A 14,518-nucleotide genomic window follows, 5' to 3' on the forward strand; every position below is an offset into this window, starting at 1 on the left:
TGAATTTTGTTGATAATAGAAGTTGATCTTACTACTTGCTTTTCAGTTAATGAAGAATTTTCAGGCAGGCACTACTAGTAGTACCAATTAAAAATTAGTGTTTATGTACTTTGTAGTTGTGTTTTTTTTTGTTTTTTTTTTGTACTTTGGGTTAGTTATGTACTTTGGGGTTGTTTTTTTTGCTTTTTTCTGTTTTTTTTTTTTTTTTTGTGTATGCTTTTTTTTCCCAACTGTTTTTTGTAACTTGCATTTTATTCAGTTGCAGATCCTGATGCTCCAGTGTTTGAGATGCTTTATGAAAGAAATCCAATCCACAGCAATTTTGAGAGGCGCCTGGAAGTCAGTACCAGACCTCTAAATATTATTTACAACCCACAAGCCATTAAGAAAGTAGCTGACTTCTTCTACAAGGGAAGGGTTCATACCTCAGGTTAACCTTTAATGTTTTTGATGTGGGGTTTCTTTTGGTTTTCTGTCTTTTCTTAATGTTGATTTTTTTTTAATTAAAAGTGATTTTTTTTAATCTTTAGAAATGTAAACTAGAAGAAAAGTAATCTCCATTTTAAATTCAATTAAGGAAGCTCTGAGACTTCTCTGAATGATTTTCTTGTTTAGTTGAATAAGAGATTTTGCTTGGGCAGACTCCTGTAACTTTTACATTAAAATTGCAAGTTGCTACTATACTACACGATGAGTGTTCATGCTGCCTAAATTAAAATGCCCAAAGTAGGAGGAATCTTTCTGTAAGCTCTCTGGAAAAGGATCTAGAGAACTGGTTATTCCAGAGGACTGTTGGAAACAGAATATTTTCTATGGTAGTGGTACAGGCAAAATTCTTGTTGTATCTCTCCTGTAGATTAAATTAAGTCTGACCTTTGTTAAAGCTGTTTGAGGTATCTTGTGTTTTAGATGTGGGACAAACAGCTTCCATAAGCTTCTCAGGACAGCAAGGTTTAGGAGTCTAGTAACATCATAAAGTAACTGCTTTTGTAGTTTCAGTTGTTAAAATTTGGTTTCTGGGAAGATAAGGGGTGAGAATAAGGAACATTAAGACATTCTTAATGCACCAGTTAAGATATCTGAAGAAAAAAAAAAAAAAGGTTTAAGTACTTACATTTTCTGTCAACTCAAAGTAGGTCTCTCTATTTTTTTTCTGATTCAATAACAAATGAACAAAATTATACCTAATCCTGTTTTATATGTCTTGTACAGGTTTTGGGTACCAGTCTGAGTTAGAGGCAAAAGTGGCTGAAGCTGCCAGAAGACAGTACAACAAGCTGAAAATGCAGACAAAAGCTGAAATCAGGCAAACTATCGATCGTTTACTAGTGGGAGACTTCATTGTAAGTTTTTGACCCCAAGTGGTTACGTAGGGTTTCTTAATGAATGTTTTAGCACTTAAAGTTCTATAGAGAAGGCTTTTTTGTTGTTTGTGTGGTGTTCTTTTTGAGAAAGTGTGAAGTTTTACACATGGTAGTGTATTGTTAGGCATCTTGGCCTTAAAGGTTGCAATCAAATGTTTCTATAGATAAACCTAGAAAAGGGCTTGTGTGTTTGAAAGCTCATTTACATTTATACGTGTAATTGTTGGTCAAATAAAAACATATTACCTCCACATATGATGTGGAAGTTTCTGTAAAAGCTGAGGAAAGTTGTTTAAGCTCTCCTGGAAATCTTTTATCTGTAACAATTTTTTTTCCATTTTGCTGTGAAGCAGTCTATTTTTCTGGTGTAGGCCTGTTGTGATTAATGGCAGATTAGTATATTTCTGTTCTTGACCCTGTTACTGAGATAATGAGATAATTTCATGCCAGCTTCTTGGCTTCAGTGTGTGTTGGAGGTCTGTTAGGTCAAACTTAATTTTGTGTGTCACTTATTTAAGGATTATTTTCTAAAATCAAGATTTTTTGTGCCTTTATTTTTTTATTCATCCTTAAAATTAAACCAGCAGTTTTCAGGTAACATTACTATATGTATCAGTGTCATTTATCTGTAGGCTGATGCAAGAGAATTTTGTTGAGGGTTGTTTTCAGTGAAATGAAAGATAATTGTTCTCAACAACTAATAATTTGATGTTTGATAAAACACAGTCTAGTGCACATTGTATTTATGGATAGCCTTGACAATTCTGCGGAAAATGATAGATGTCTTCTCTAAGCTATGGAGGCAGGTTCAGTCTCCCCAGCCAAGAGATGGGGTGTTCAGTTCAACTATCTTAGCATGGAACTCTTCGCCTTCTGAAAGTGTCTCTTCGTTGACTGTAATGCAAGTCTGAACAGCTATTTTGAACAAGCTGCCAAACATTTACATGTCTGAAGCTTTGTGAAAGTTAGCTCTTCAGCTGGAAAAAGTGCCTAACTAGAGTGATTTGTTTGGCTTTTGTTAGTTTTGGTTTTGCTTTGATTATGTTAAGGGAAGCTATTTCTTGTGGGCCCTTATTTCTTTCTTCTTAATTTTCAGGAAAACAGCAAAAGCTGGACAGTGTGCCTTGATATTTCTGCCCCTCAGGTGATCTTTCCTGATGATTTCAAATTTGTGGATCCAGTGTTAGTTGTTATAGATCTGGGAAGAATATTACTTACCAATTCTCAAGGTATGGTCTAGAATTATTGCAGCAAAGAGAACAAGGGTTTTCTTTGGGGTGGAGGGTGGGGGGCTGTAAAATTACCTTTTAAATGAAATGATTCCCTGTGATATCTTAACTCCTCTTGAAGGCTATGAACAGGTATGAAGCTAGTGTGTCAGGCACTTTACCGTAGATGAGCTTTTGGCTTAGAGGGATACAAAATATAGCTGTAGAATGCTTTTTTTGGGACAGTTCTCCCAGGGAAAGTATGCTTTGAATAAGCCCTCCAGCTCTGGAGTCATATGGGTCTCTGTTTTTAGCAGATGTGTCTATAGCTAGCCTAAAAAAAACTGAAAGGAAAATTGATGTTCTTTATTTATATCAAAAGTTAAAATCATTGCTTCGTAAACAAATCATCACTTCTTTCCTGTTCCACTAGGAAAACAATGAATGAAAGTTAAAAAGAAATTGCAGTGGAACTTGTAAATAAAATTAGACCTATTTAAAATCTAGCTGAACTTTATGGTGTGTGAGGATATGTTAAAAAATTTTGAAAGAGATAACTATGTGGTATTAATTTAATTTTTAAAAAAGTATGGCTGTAGGGTGAGCAGTTCTGTAGTGCAGTTGAAAGTCAAGGTGTCAGGCCCAGAACTGTCTACAGTAGAATTTTATTATTGTATCTTCTGTCTTAGGGCAAACTAGAAAAAGAACACATTGTTTACACAGGGTAGATTTGGATTTCCCTGTGAAACTGAGGCATCAGCCTGTTAGGAGTATCTTGAACTTAGTTAAAAAAAAGTGAAAGAAAATTTGGAGAGTGGGGTTTCCCATCATTAGGTAATGATGGGGAATACCTAAGGAGGGGGGAAGAACACTTTTGTTTACTTATTTTTTTATTTGTTAATCCGCAGAAGAATCTAAAAGGAATGCGGATACTTTTTCATCAGAATTCAATGAACTAAGTGATGAAGAATATAAAACGCCTCTTGCAACTCCTCCCAATACTCCGCCGCCAGAATCTAGCACCAACAGTGGTATCAAAATGTCTGAATTTACTGGTGTAGAAATAAGTGAAGAGCAACTACAAGCACACTTAATGAGTAAAAAAATGTATGAGAGATACACACTTTCGTTTATGGACCTTCAGATCATGGTGGGCCGAGTGAAAGACAACTGGAAGCATGTTCAAGATAGTGATGTGGGTCCAACACACGTGGTAGAAAAATTCAATGTTCATCTGCAATTGGAACGTAGATTGATATACACATCTGACCCAAAATACCCAGGAGCAGTCTTGTCTGGTAGTCTACCAGACTTGAAAATTCATATCAATGAAGACAAAATATCAGCTTTGAAGAACTGGTGTACACAGCTGAGTGCATCTGAAGCTAAGTCTTCAGATGGCCTACATTTAGGAAAAGACAAGATTTTTTCAGAGGTAGACCAGCTTGGCAGTTTGCATGATTCTGTAATGAATCTAACACAGAGTGTTGTAATGCTAGAGCAACATACCAGGGAAGTTCTTGTTGAATCTCAGCTGCTTTTGGCTGAATTCAAAGTAAACTGTATGCAGCTGGGTGTTGAAAGTAATGGACGATATATCTCTGTACTCAAGGTTTTTGGCACCAATGCCCATTTTGTGAAAAGGCCTTATGATGCAGAAGTGTCCCTGACTGTTCATGGCCTGTTACTTGTTGATACTATGCAAACATATGGAACAGATTTTGATCTCTTGATGGCTTCTCATAAGAATCTGAGTTTTGATGTGCCAACGGGGAGTCTTAGAGACAGCAGGGCTCAGTCACCAGTTTATGGACCATGTGATGCACATCCCATTGATGCAGCTAGTCTGACAGAGAGATGCACTGCAGCATCAAACACTTCATCTGGTAACAATGGGAAAGATCAAGAGTCCCTGATAAAATTAGAGTATCAGTTTGTGAGTGCAGAATGCCCATCGATGAATTTGGATAGCAGTCTGCAGGTAATCTCTCTACAGGTCAACAACCTGGATATCATCCTTAATCCAGAGACTATTGTTGAACTCATCGGTTTTCTCCAGAAATCTTTCCCAAAGGAGAAAGAAGACTCTAGTCCTCAGCCTTTAATGGCAGATTTGGAAAGAGATTGGAGGGAGCAGGAAACCTTTCAGTCTACTTACGTGCAGAATACAGAGGTAGCAGTTGATATTCACTGGCTGAATATACTCCTTCTCAGGACAGTTGGCATGACAAATGGAGAAAAATATGGCAGAAAAATTGCTACAGCCAGTATTGGTGGCACCAAAGTCAATGTTTCCATGTGTAATAAATTTGATGTGAACGGCTCTCTTGGATGTCTTCACCTTATGGATTTAACCCAAGACAGCATTAAGAACCAGTATGTTGTCAGCATAGGGAATACAGTAAGGTATGAGAATCTCATTGGTGATGTAGATTACCTTGAATCATTGTTCTTTAGACTTGATGATGGAAGTAGCCTTCCAGATGCTTTAAGTTTCACTTTGACAGAAAAATCAAAAGAGGAATGCTCTCTCAATCTCAAAATGGCCTCCTTACACTACAACCACTCAGCTAAATTTCTGAAAGAACTAACTTTGTCAATGGATGAATTGGAAGAGAATTTCCGCAGCATGCTGAAAAGTGCAGCTTCCAAAGTTACTACGGTCTTGGCAACTAAAACTGCCGAATACAGTGAAATGGTTTCTTTGTTTGATACAACACCAAGATCAAGAGATGTTGCCAGCTTAGAAGATACTGATGGCTATGCATTTGGATCACCACCTCTCAAAAGTGAAACTATTAAGCTTATACTAAATGTAAACATTGAATCACCAATTGTCTCAATACCTCGAAAGCCTGGTAGCCATGAACTGCTTGTAGGCCATCTAGGACAAATATGCATTCAGAATTTTGTACCAGGAGAAGATGAGTCTACAAGTGATAGACTGCAAGTTGAAATTAAAGATATTAAAATGTATTCTTTAAATAGCAGTCAGTTTATGAGCAAGAAGGAGTCTACAAGTGAGATACCTCATGGGCTACATTCTTCAGGTCCTGCCAGTATTAATAGCCAGGAAGAATCCCATTTTACTCGTCATGACTTCTTTGAATCGTTACATAAAGGCCATGGTATGTTAATTGGAGGATTCTTAATTATTTTGATGTAATAGATAGCACTAAAAATGGGTGTTGACTGTAGGTCTGATTATATATTCTCTCCCCCTTCCCCCAGAAATGGCTTGCTCAATTTTAATTACAGTAGACAAATTCTTTTATTTGTATCCATTTTTATTCTCCTAATCAAGAACTGAGTAGCGCCTTTCATGCAGAAATTTTACAAAACATAGCCAGATCTACTTATTTTAGCATTGCTAAGAAATTCTAGTTAACAGCTCCTGTACAGGCTGTACAGCAGGGATAACATCTATGTTATAACATAGATTTCATTTCACTTTCTCTTAACAGCTTTCCACATTCTGAATAACACCACCATCCAGTTTAAATTGGAGAAGATACCTTTAGGGAGGGATCTGGATGTAACGTTCCTGCTGAACAATGAAGACTTTGGAATATCAAGCATTATGAAGATTGAAGGAAAATTCGTGAACCCTCTTCAGGTATAGTAACCTAGTAGTTCTATTAAAAATATGAATATATTTCACTCCATAGAAGATAAGTATTTTTCAAGCAAATATTTTCAGATTTAACATATTGGTAGTTTAGGAATTGGAGCCTTGCACATGTGGTTAGAAGCCACAGAAGTCTTATGGGCCACCACGATGATCGAAGGGCTGGAGCACCTCTCCTATGAGAAGAGGATGAGAGAGTTGGTGGGACTGTTCAGCTTGGAGAAGGGGAGGCTCAGAGGGATCTTTTCAATGTCTATAAATACCTGAAGGGAGGGTGCCAAGGGGACTGAGCCAGGTTCATTTCAGTGGTGCACAGTGCCAGGACAAGAGGCAGTGGGCACAAACTGGAACACAAGAGGTTCCATCTAAACATCAGGAAGCATTTCTGTGCTGTGTGGGTGATGGAGTACTGGCACAGGTTGTGGAGTCTCCTTCCTTGGAGATCTTTAGAAGCTGCTTGGACATGGTTCTGGGCAACCTGCTGTAGGTGACCCTGCTTGACTGGTGGGGTTGGACCTGATGACCTCCAGAGGCCCCTTCCAATTTCAGCTGTTTTGTGGTTCTGTGAAGTCATAATGATAATGACCAAAATTTAATCCTGTTTTGGGGCATTTTAGACATCTTTATAAATAAGTCTAGCTTTTAGTTACCCTGAACATGTATCGCAGAAGGAAAATGAAGTGTGTCGCTGTCCAAATTCCAGCATTGGATGTGTTTATTTGTGGTTCTGGTAGAAATTAAGAATTAAAATGATATTATTCTGACAAATACCTCTGCAAGGGCAGAGATTTTTAAACATAGGAAACAAACCTAAAAACTAAAAACATAAACAGTGGGTGGCAAAGTGGAGTGTTTCTTACATGAGTTACTGTATAATCTCAGCATGGTAATTTAAGGCTAGTTTGTATGGTGATTTATTTTTAATTAACTCTGTGTGGATGCTTTCTACTTAGGAACGCATCCTTTTCTAGGATTCTATCCTGTATGTTTTTAGAGTGTGTAATCTTACAGAATTAAAACAGGAGAATTGTTTTATTTCAGCTTTGCATTGTACCTTGTTCTGGATTATTTTTCACTTGTGAACAAGCTTAACATTTTTCTGGTTTGAAATACCACAGTTTTTCTGCTTGAGAGTTTTAAAATATATGTTATGATTTAGAGAGCTCATTTGGTAATTGTTTTTTTGTTTTTTTTTTTTCTACATTGTAGGTCGTGTTAGCAAAACATGTGTATGAACAAGTCCTGCAAACTCTGGATAATTTAATTTACAGTGAAGACTTGAACAAATTTCCAACTGCTACTGTATTTTCAACTTGTCAGACTTCTCCTTCAGCATCAGTTCATAGTACAGGCACAGAATTCTCAAGTGAATGGAAGGATAATGGCTTATTCAGCCATTCTAGTTTTTCTTCTGTTACGAACAAGTCATTGGCTATTAGGGAAACAAAATCTTTTACTCAAATTCAAGCAAACTTCCATATCTCAGAGCTCCAGGTTCAGTTAAGTGGTGATCTTACACTTGGTGCACAAGGTCTTGTCAGCCTTAAATTTCAGGATTTTGATGTTGAGTTTGCTAAAGATCATCCGCAGACTTTGTCTGTTCAGATTGCCTTGCGTTCTCTGCTCATGGAAGATCTTCTGGAAAAAAAAACAGACTCTATGTATAAGAACCTCATGGTGTCCCGTGGAGCACCCAAACCATCCAGTTTAGCACACAAGGAGTATCTTTCACAGTCTTGTCCCTCAGTATCCAATGTAGAATATCCCGATATGCCACGTTCCCTGCCATCTCATATGGAGGAAGCGACTAATGTCTTTCAGCTATACCAAAGACCAGTTTGTGCCTCGCGTAAGAAGCAGAAAGAAGATACTGATTCCGAGTATCCTCTGACTCCACCTCCTTCTCCAACAGCAGATAGATCCAAGTTGCCTTGTGGAAAAAGCCACTTCGATGATTCATTGGTTCACATCAATATATTTCTGGTGGATAGGAAACATCCTGAATTTTCTTCTCGTTATAACAAAATTAACCGTAGTATAGACGTTGATTTTAATTGTCTTGATGTCTTAATAACTTTGCAAACCTGGGTGGTGATACTGGATTTCTTTGGGATTGGATCCACTGCTGATAATCATGCTATGAAGCTACAGCCTGAAGATACTCAGCAGACAACTAAATCAGAAGTAAATACCTCATCAGTTTCTCAAGTCCAAGAGCCTGTAAACACTAAACTGGATCTGAAGGTATATTTGAGGTGCAAAATAGTAATTGGATTGTCTATGATAATTTTTCATAAACCATAAGTTTTAAGATGACATTTAAATTGCATTAACATTTTATAGTGAAGAATGCACATGAAACAGATTCAGAATGTGTATTTATGTAGGGTAGTGTGTGTTTGTTTTTAAAAAGAGGGGCAGCGGCAGGAGTTACAGAAAAGCAAAAGGTTTGCAAAATGATTGGCTCCGTTGCGCTGTCACCCTCCTTAGGTGTGTATATGTCTCATCAAGGCAGGCTGAAGTAGAATGCTCCATGTTTATTGTCCTTATGCAGCCCTCATGAGTGGAGTTTGACCCTCTCACCTATCCCAAGTCAACTATAGGCATAGGAGTCTTAGAAAAGTGTAAATCTCGTGGAAGGTGATTCTTATTTCCCTGGGATAACAAAGGGCATGGCCTAAATGTCTGTGATCTCTGAAATGGTGTGGTTCGTTCAATATTGAAGACCTGATGTACTGAATTGGAACTATTGTTTTAGGTGCTAAGGAGTTTACTTAAAAATATGCATAGATACATATACATAGTCTTATAAATGTGTATGTGTGTATACCTGTATGTGCTTAGACTTACTTTTTAAGATGAACTATACATATGTATACATGTGTATGTATATATGTATACGTGTGTGTGTGCGTGCGTATATATAGTCTTTCTCCAGAGGTCCTGCAGTCTGAGTTACAAATGGCAAATCTTGAACGAGGATGAAGGTAACAGTGCTAGAACGATCATTCTAAGATGTTTGGGAGACTTTAATGTGCAAGCAAGTATGTAAAAAGACTGCTTTTATCCACTGTCTCCCAATCAAATCGTCCTTGTTTGCCAGTTATGAGTTATAATGTAATTGTCTTGAAAAAAAACTACCAAAATGCTCCAGTTATGAGGTTATATTGTTGAATACCAACCTATTCCTTTTTATTTGACCCAGGTCCATTCTTTATCTTTAGTACTGAATAAGACAACTAGCGAGCTTGCTAAAGCCAGTGTGTCAAAACTTGCAGCTCACTTGGAGGTAATTGGTGAGTAGATTGGTGGTCTGACATGATATCCTGTTTAAAATAAAAGATGTGCATTAGAGTTGTGATTTGAAGTGGTTTTATTTTTTTTGTTCATTGCTTCGGGTTTTTGTGTGTGTCTGTGTGTGTTTGTTTCCTAGGGGAGACGCTGTTTTCTTCCCACTGCTTCTTCCTCCCCATCAGGGTATTTCAGTGTTAATTTTAAATTCTTGCATTCCCCCCAGTTGCCAAACCCTTTATCATTTCAGTTGAAATTGGCTAGGAATTTTATATTTTAATTTCACAGAGCAGAATAAAAGTATATGTTACTGTTTTAGAGGAAAAAAAGTTCTGTAAAGTTTTCACAGATCAAAGTGCTGTGATCACAGTGTGTAAATGATAGGGTTATGTTTGGGTTAATACAAGCTTTGTAGCAGAAGAATTGCTTTCAACATGAGGTTTTATGTTTAATCAATGTCATTTATTATTTGTAATTAGGTTATTCCACTAATTTAAAAAAAATACTTTGGGGTTTTAGTAAGTTATGTGTTTGAGGAGACTAACTGTCTGACTTTTGTTTTGCAGATGGAGATCTAGCCCTGCAAGGAAGTATTGGAAGTCTGTCCTTAAGTGATCTTACAACTCATGGAGAATTTTACAGAGAGCGTTTCACTACAAGTGGTGAAGAGGCACTCATTTTTCAAATCTATAAGTATGAATTTAAACCTCTTGTTTCTGAGTATTAAATATATATATATATATATATATATATATATATATATACACACCCCAAAGCAAGCAAGCAAGCAAACAACAACAAAAAAAATCCACAACTTTCAGGTTTGCATGATTCTGCAGGGAGAAAAAAAATGTTTTTTCTTCAAAAGCTGTTCTTGAATGTATTTAGGTGATAGTTTTTCCTAGATAGAATAGTTGTTTTTTCTAGAAGTTGGAAGAAGTTTTCAGTTGATGATAGGTATTCCATTGCTTCTTAATTAATTTTGAAATTAAGAGTTTTCTTTTTCATAGTGCACTCCTGAAGTTAGGCTTTTTGTAAAGCAATAGTTCTTATCCTGTGATGTTTCATGGTTATCCACTCCCTTCTCCACCCACCAGAATTATTCAGATTCAAAATTATCAGTGGAACATTATATTTGAGATGAATCGTATAATAGCACACTGATTTAAGAGTTGAATCTGTTTTTATTATCACGGAAGATCTGCAAACTATCATGCAGTAGAGTACTTATTTTAAGTCACTGTCCTGATGTATAGAATAACCAAAGGTATATCTATTAGATGTTGAGGTTGGAGATGGTACATTTCAAATTTCTGTTTGCCTATTTAAAATTCAGCAGTGCTTAAACATACATAATCTAAAAGTAATTAATATAAAATAGAAATAATTTCACATTTTTAGTTGAAATTGTTTTAATTATATACTGTGAACATCAATTCAATCCTATGTGTTATTATTTTGAATGTAAATAATGAATAGCTCTATTTGTAAAATGTCGGTTAAGATAGAAAGCTAAATGTTACTTTTGACCTCTCTCACAGATATGGGCGGCCAGACCCGTTGCTGCAGAGGGAATGTGATATTCGTGTCACTCTGCGAATGGCATCTGTTCAGTATGTGCATACCCAGCGCTTCCAGGCAGAGGTGGTATCTTTCATCCAGCATTTTACTCAACTTCAGGATGTGCTGGGGCGGCAAAGAGCAGCAGTTGAAGGACAAACAGTATGTTTATTTTTTTTGTTCCCTCCACCCCGTTCTTTCCTATCGTACTTATGAAAGTTGAAATGCAGCTTAGAATTTGTCTTACTGCATCAACTCTGTGAGTTAGGAGTTCAGGAGGAAATTCTTCACTCAGAGGGTGTTGAGGCACTGGAACAAGTTGCCCAGAGAGATTGCGGATGCCCCTGAAAGTGTTCAAGACCAGGTTAAATGAGGTCCTGGGCACCCTCATCTAGTGGGTGGTGTCCCTGCCTATGGCAGGGGGTTTGACACTAGATGATCTTTAAGGTCCCTTCCAACTTGAGCCATTCTATCATTCTATGATTCTAAGTGAGCTCTTAGAGTTCTAAAGTTAGTGGAGATTGGTCATGCTTGTCTTTAGGGCCATCCTACTGCTATTTGAAAGTGTAGTATACTATATTTCCACATTAATTCACAACTTCAGCCTCTGCATCCTGCAGTATGCGCTGATGCAGGTGTTCTCCTGTCTTTGTGATTCTGGAAGAGCAGGCTCAAGTGTTACTTTGCCTCTTTCTCCGCTATGCATGAGGAGAACCAAGTGAGAAGTCCTTTTGTGCTACTTTGATTATATATGATAGCTGGAAGACTGAGAAAATCAGATGCTGAACTTCTGTAGAATACAATAAATAATCATGACAGTCATAAGATGCTTTTGTACAAAACTTAATGTGGCAATAATTAATATAGTTAATACGAATAGCCTTTTTTAAAAAGCCACTTCTTATAATTGGAGGAAAGGCAATATTTATGTATATTAAATTGCATCGTTTAGGAAGCTTGAAGATGATTTGGAAACATCTGTTCTAAAAGATATTTTTTCTTTTTGTAAACATTTTTTCTCAAGTAATCATTTAAGTAGTACTATCTGTCATGCCTCTGTTCAATGGGGACAGTACACTGATCTTGATTTCTGCACCTGTTGTGAAGGTTTTTGCTGTTTGCATCAGTCCTTTTTGAACTAGCCTTTGTTCTCTGCTGAAAACAAGAGTTTAAGAGTTCCTTTTTAAATTTTTTACATAAAATGTTGTCACAAAATTTTGTCTTAGTTTTGTGAATTGAGGAATAGTGATCCTGAATTCAGTGCTAATCACCTACTGCCTGTAAACTAGTTTTTTTATGATTATTGTTTCTAAATGTATTTTTAAGAGTGTAAAAATGTCAGAAAGCCCTAACAAGAATCTCTTTCCTATGAAATATAAAATTCATTAAAAATATTTTATTCTGTAAATGTTATCAGAGAAACACTTCATAAAAAATACAGGGGGGGAAGCAAAATAGGCCACGTGCTTGCAAGTTTTTCTGATGTTGTGAACTAAGTTTTCAAGCAAATGTTTGCTCTTCCTAGGTAAGAGATAAAGCGCAGCGAGCTTCCCGAGTTCTTCTTGATATTGAGGCTGGTGCTCCTGTTCTGCTTATACCTGAAAGCTCAAAGTCTAATAGTCTTATTGTAGCTAATCTTGGAAAACTGAAAGTCAAGAATAGATTTCTGTTTGCGGGTATGCCAGGTACTTTCTCATTAAAGAACAAGGTAAGAACATTACTTCTCAATGTTGCATCTTGTGTTTTTTCTAGTGCTTGTGCATTTTATTTCTTTATCAAACTGGTAATTAAACTTACACTTTAATTTTTATGCAAATTTTGTACTACCAGTAGTGAAACCAGTGTTCTAGGTATTCTTCTAAATCTGTCCTGCTGATAATTGTATGCAGCTGTTCCATTCTGTGCTTGCCTACACCTGTGCTTGCTTTCTGAGACCTTCAGGTCAGAGGGGAGACTGTTTTCTGGAAATTAATGGCACTGGACCTATTAGAAAGTTCAATCCAACTGGTTGTTGAATAAAGGGCTTTCAGCTAACACTCTTTACTAGCTTTTTCCTAAAATTTCAACAATGTGAGTAGCAGAGAATGGAGATCTTTCTCAGCTGAAACTTGCTGGAAAATGTTGGAGAACAGAATTGTTCTTAATGTCTTTTTTTTTTTTTCCTTTCTGCTTTTACTTAATGAAACCAAGTATGTGTGGTTGGTTTCACTAGGTAAAACCTAATGAAAGGCTTCCAGTGAAGTTTTGAACCTAAGGCTGTAAGTACAGGACAGGGAATAGTCAGTGTTATTGAGAGATGCAGCCACAAAATCTGGGGTATGGAAAATCCTTCTTGGAAGGGTTTCTATATCTAATCTATGCAACAGAATGGGTGTGTGTTTGTTCTGCGAATCACCTATTCTGTTAAAGTGGGGGGACAGAATTTAGGTGGACTGCAGTCATCACTACAGGAATTTTGTCTGTTACCTCTATTTGATTAGCACCTAACAATGCCTTTATTGTAAGGCAGTACTGGATTGTAGTATTTAGTTTTCTTCTGATGTATTTAAAGATTTGTAAGTGGTACATTCCCAAATTAATGTTGTAAGAGTAAAGAAAGGATGTGTGTACAGTAGTCTTTCAATTTAAAGAGACTGTGTTCCATAATACTTTAGATATTTGGTGTTTTGAAATGGGATAGAGTGGATGTGTTTTGGTGGTGGGTTTTTTTGTTTGTTTCATTTGGTCGGTTTTCTTGTTTAGTTTTCTTTTTTCTTTTCTCTGCCCAATGTTTATTTTTGAGGATCTGATTTTACAAGGCAATGCATACAAGGATCCAGTTTTATTTGAGGTATTTCACGTCTTTATAGTAGTGTTGAGGTGCTCCTCAATCATTGAAAAAAAAATAAAGAAATTTTCTTGTGGAATTTAGCACTTAAAAGGTTCCTATCTACGTTAATATGTAAAGAACTTGCTAAATTCCTTAAGATTTAGAGTTAAATTTATTGCTGTGTGCTTTTTGTGCATGTCTGAGGAGCTACTAATTTGGATTTACATAAATTCATAGATTTACAGATGATGTGATGGTTTTTCTTTGCATGTACTTTTCAGTCTCATCTTTACAGGGCAATGTTAAATGCTAATGCCAAATTGTTAATCTTAAAATCTTGAATCATGCCTGCAATTGTTAATCTTAAATTCTTTAATCATGGCTGCAATTAAGTTTTCCAAAGAATAATAATTTTAAACCATGTAAGGCAAGTAAGATTAATAATGAAAAAGGGAAAGGAAAGTTTAAGGGTAAGGATTGTATCATGACGTCAGTAAGGTGGCTACAAAAAGAAGATGGGAAATGATCGTGACAATACTGCAGTCATGGGTAAAGTCAGTAATCCCAGAGTAAGGAACCAAGTGGATTGCTAATGACAGACAATTGTATCTGCTGGGGCACATGAACTTGAACAAAACTGAAACATGAGATTCATAAA

General features: G+C 36.6%; 1 protein-coding gene across 1 annotated transcript in view; it reads left to right on the plus strand.

The window, feature by feature from the left end:
• The window catches only part of VPS13D (vacuolar protein sorting 13 homolog D), a 103,123-nt gene that overhangs the window by 14,597 nt on the left and 74,008 nt on the right, over positions 1–14,518 (plus strand). Inside the window, exons 16-25 of the mRNA XM_035557564.2 lie at positions 252–430; positions 1,213–1,343; positions 2,461–2,593; positions 3,481–5,700; positions 6,037–6,188; positions 7,410–8,444; positions 9,406–9,496; positions 10,058–10,184; positions 11,033–11,213; positions 12,577–12,759. Of these exons, the coding sequence (XP_035413457.1) occupies positions 252–430; positions 1,213–1,343; positions 2,461–2,593; positions 3,481–5,700; positions 6,037–6,188; positions 7,410–8,444; positions 9,406–9,496; positions 10,058–10,184; positions 11,033–11,213; positions 12,577–12,759 (4,432 nt within the window). The remainder of the gene's footprint in view (positions 1–251; positions 431–1,212; positions 1,344–2,460; positions 2,594–3,480; positions 5,701–6,036; positions 6,189–7,409; positions 8,445–9,405; positions 9,497–10,057; positions 10,185–11,032; positions 11,214–12,576; positions 12,760–14,518) is intronic.

Source organism: Cygnus atratus, chromosome 21 (assembly GCF_013377495.2).
Source record: "Cygnus atratus isolate AKBS03 ecotype Queensland, Australia chromosome 21, CAtr_DNAZoo_HiC_assembly, whole genome shotgun sequence".
Classification (NCBI taxonomy): Eukaryota; Metazoa; Chordata; class Aves; order Anseriformes; family Anatidae; genus Cygnus; species Cygnus atratus.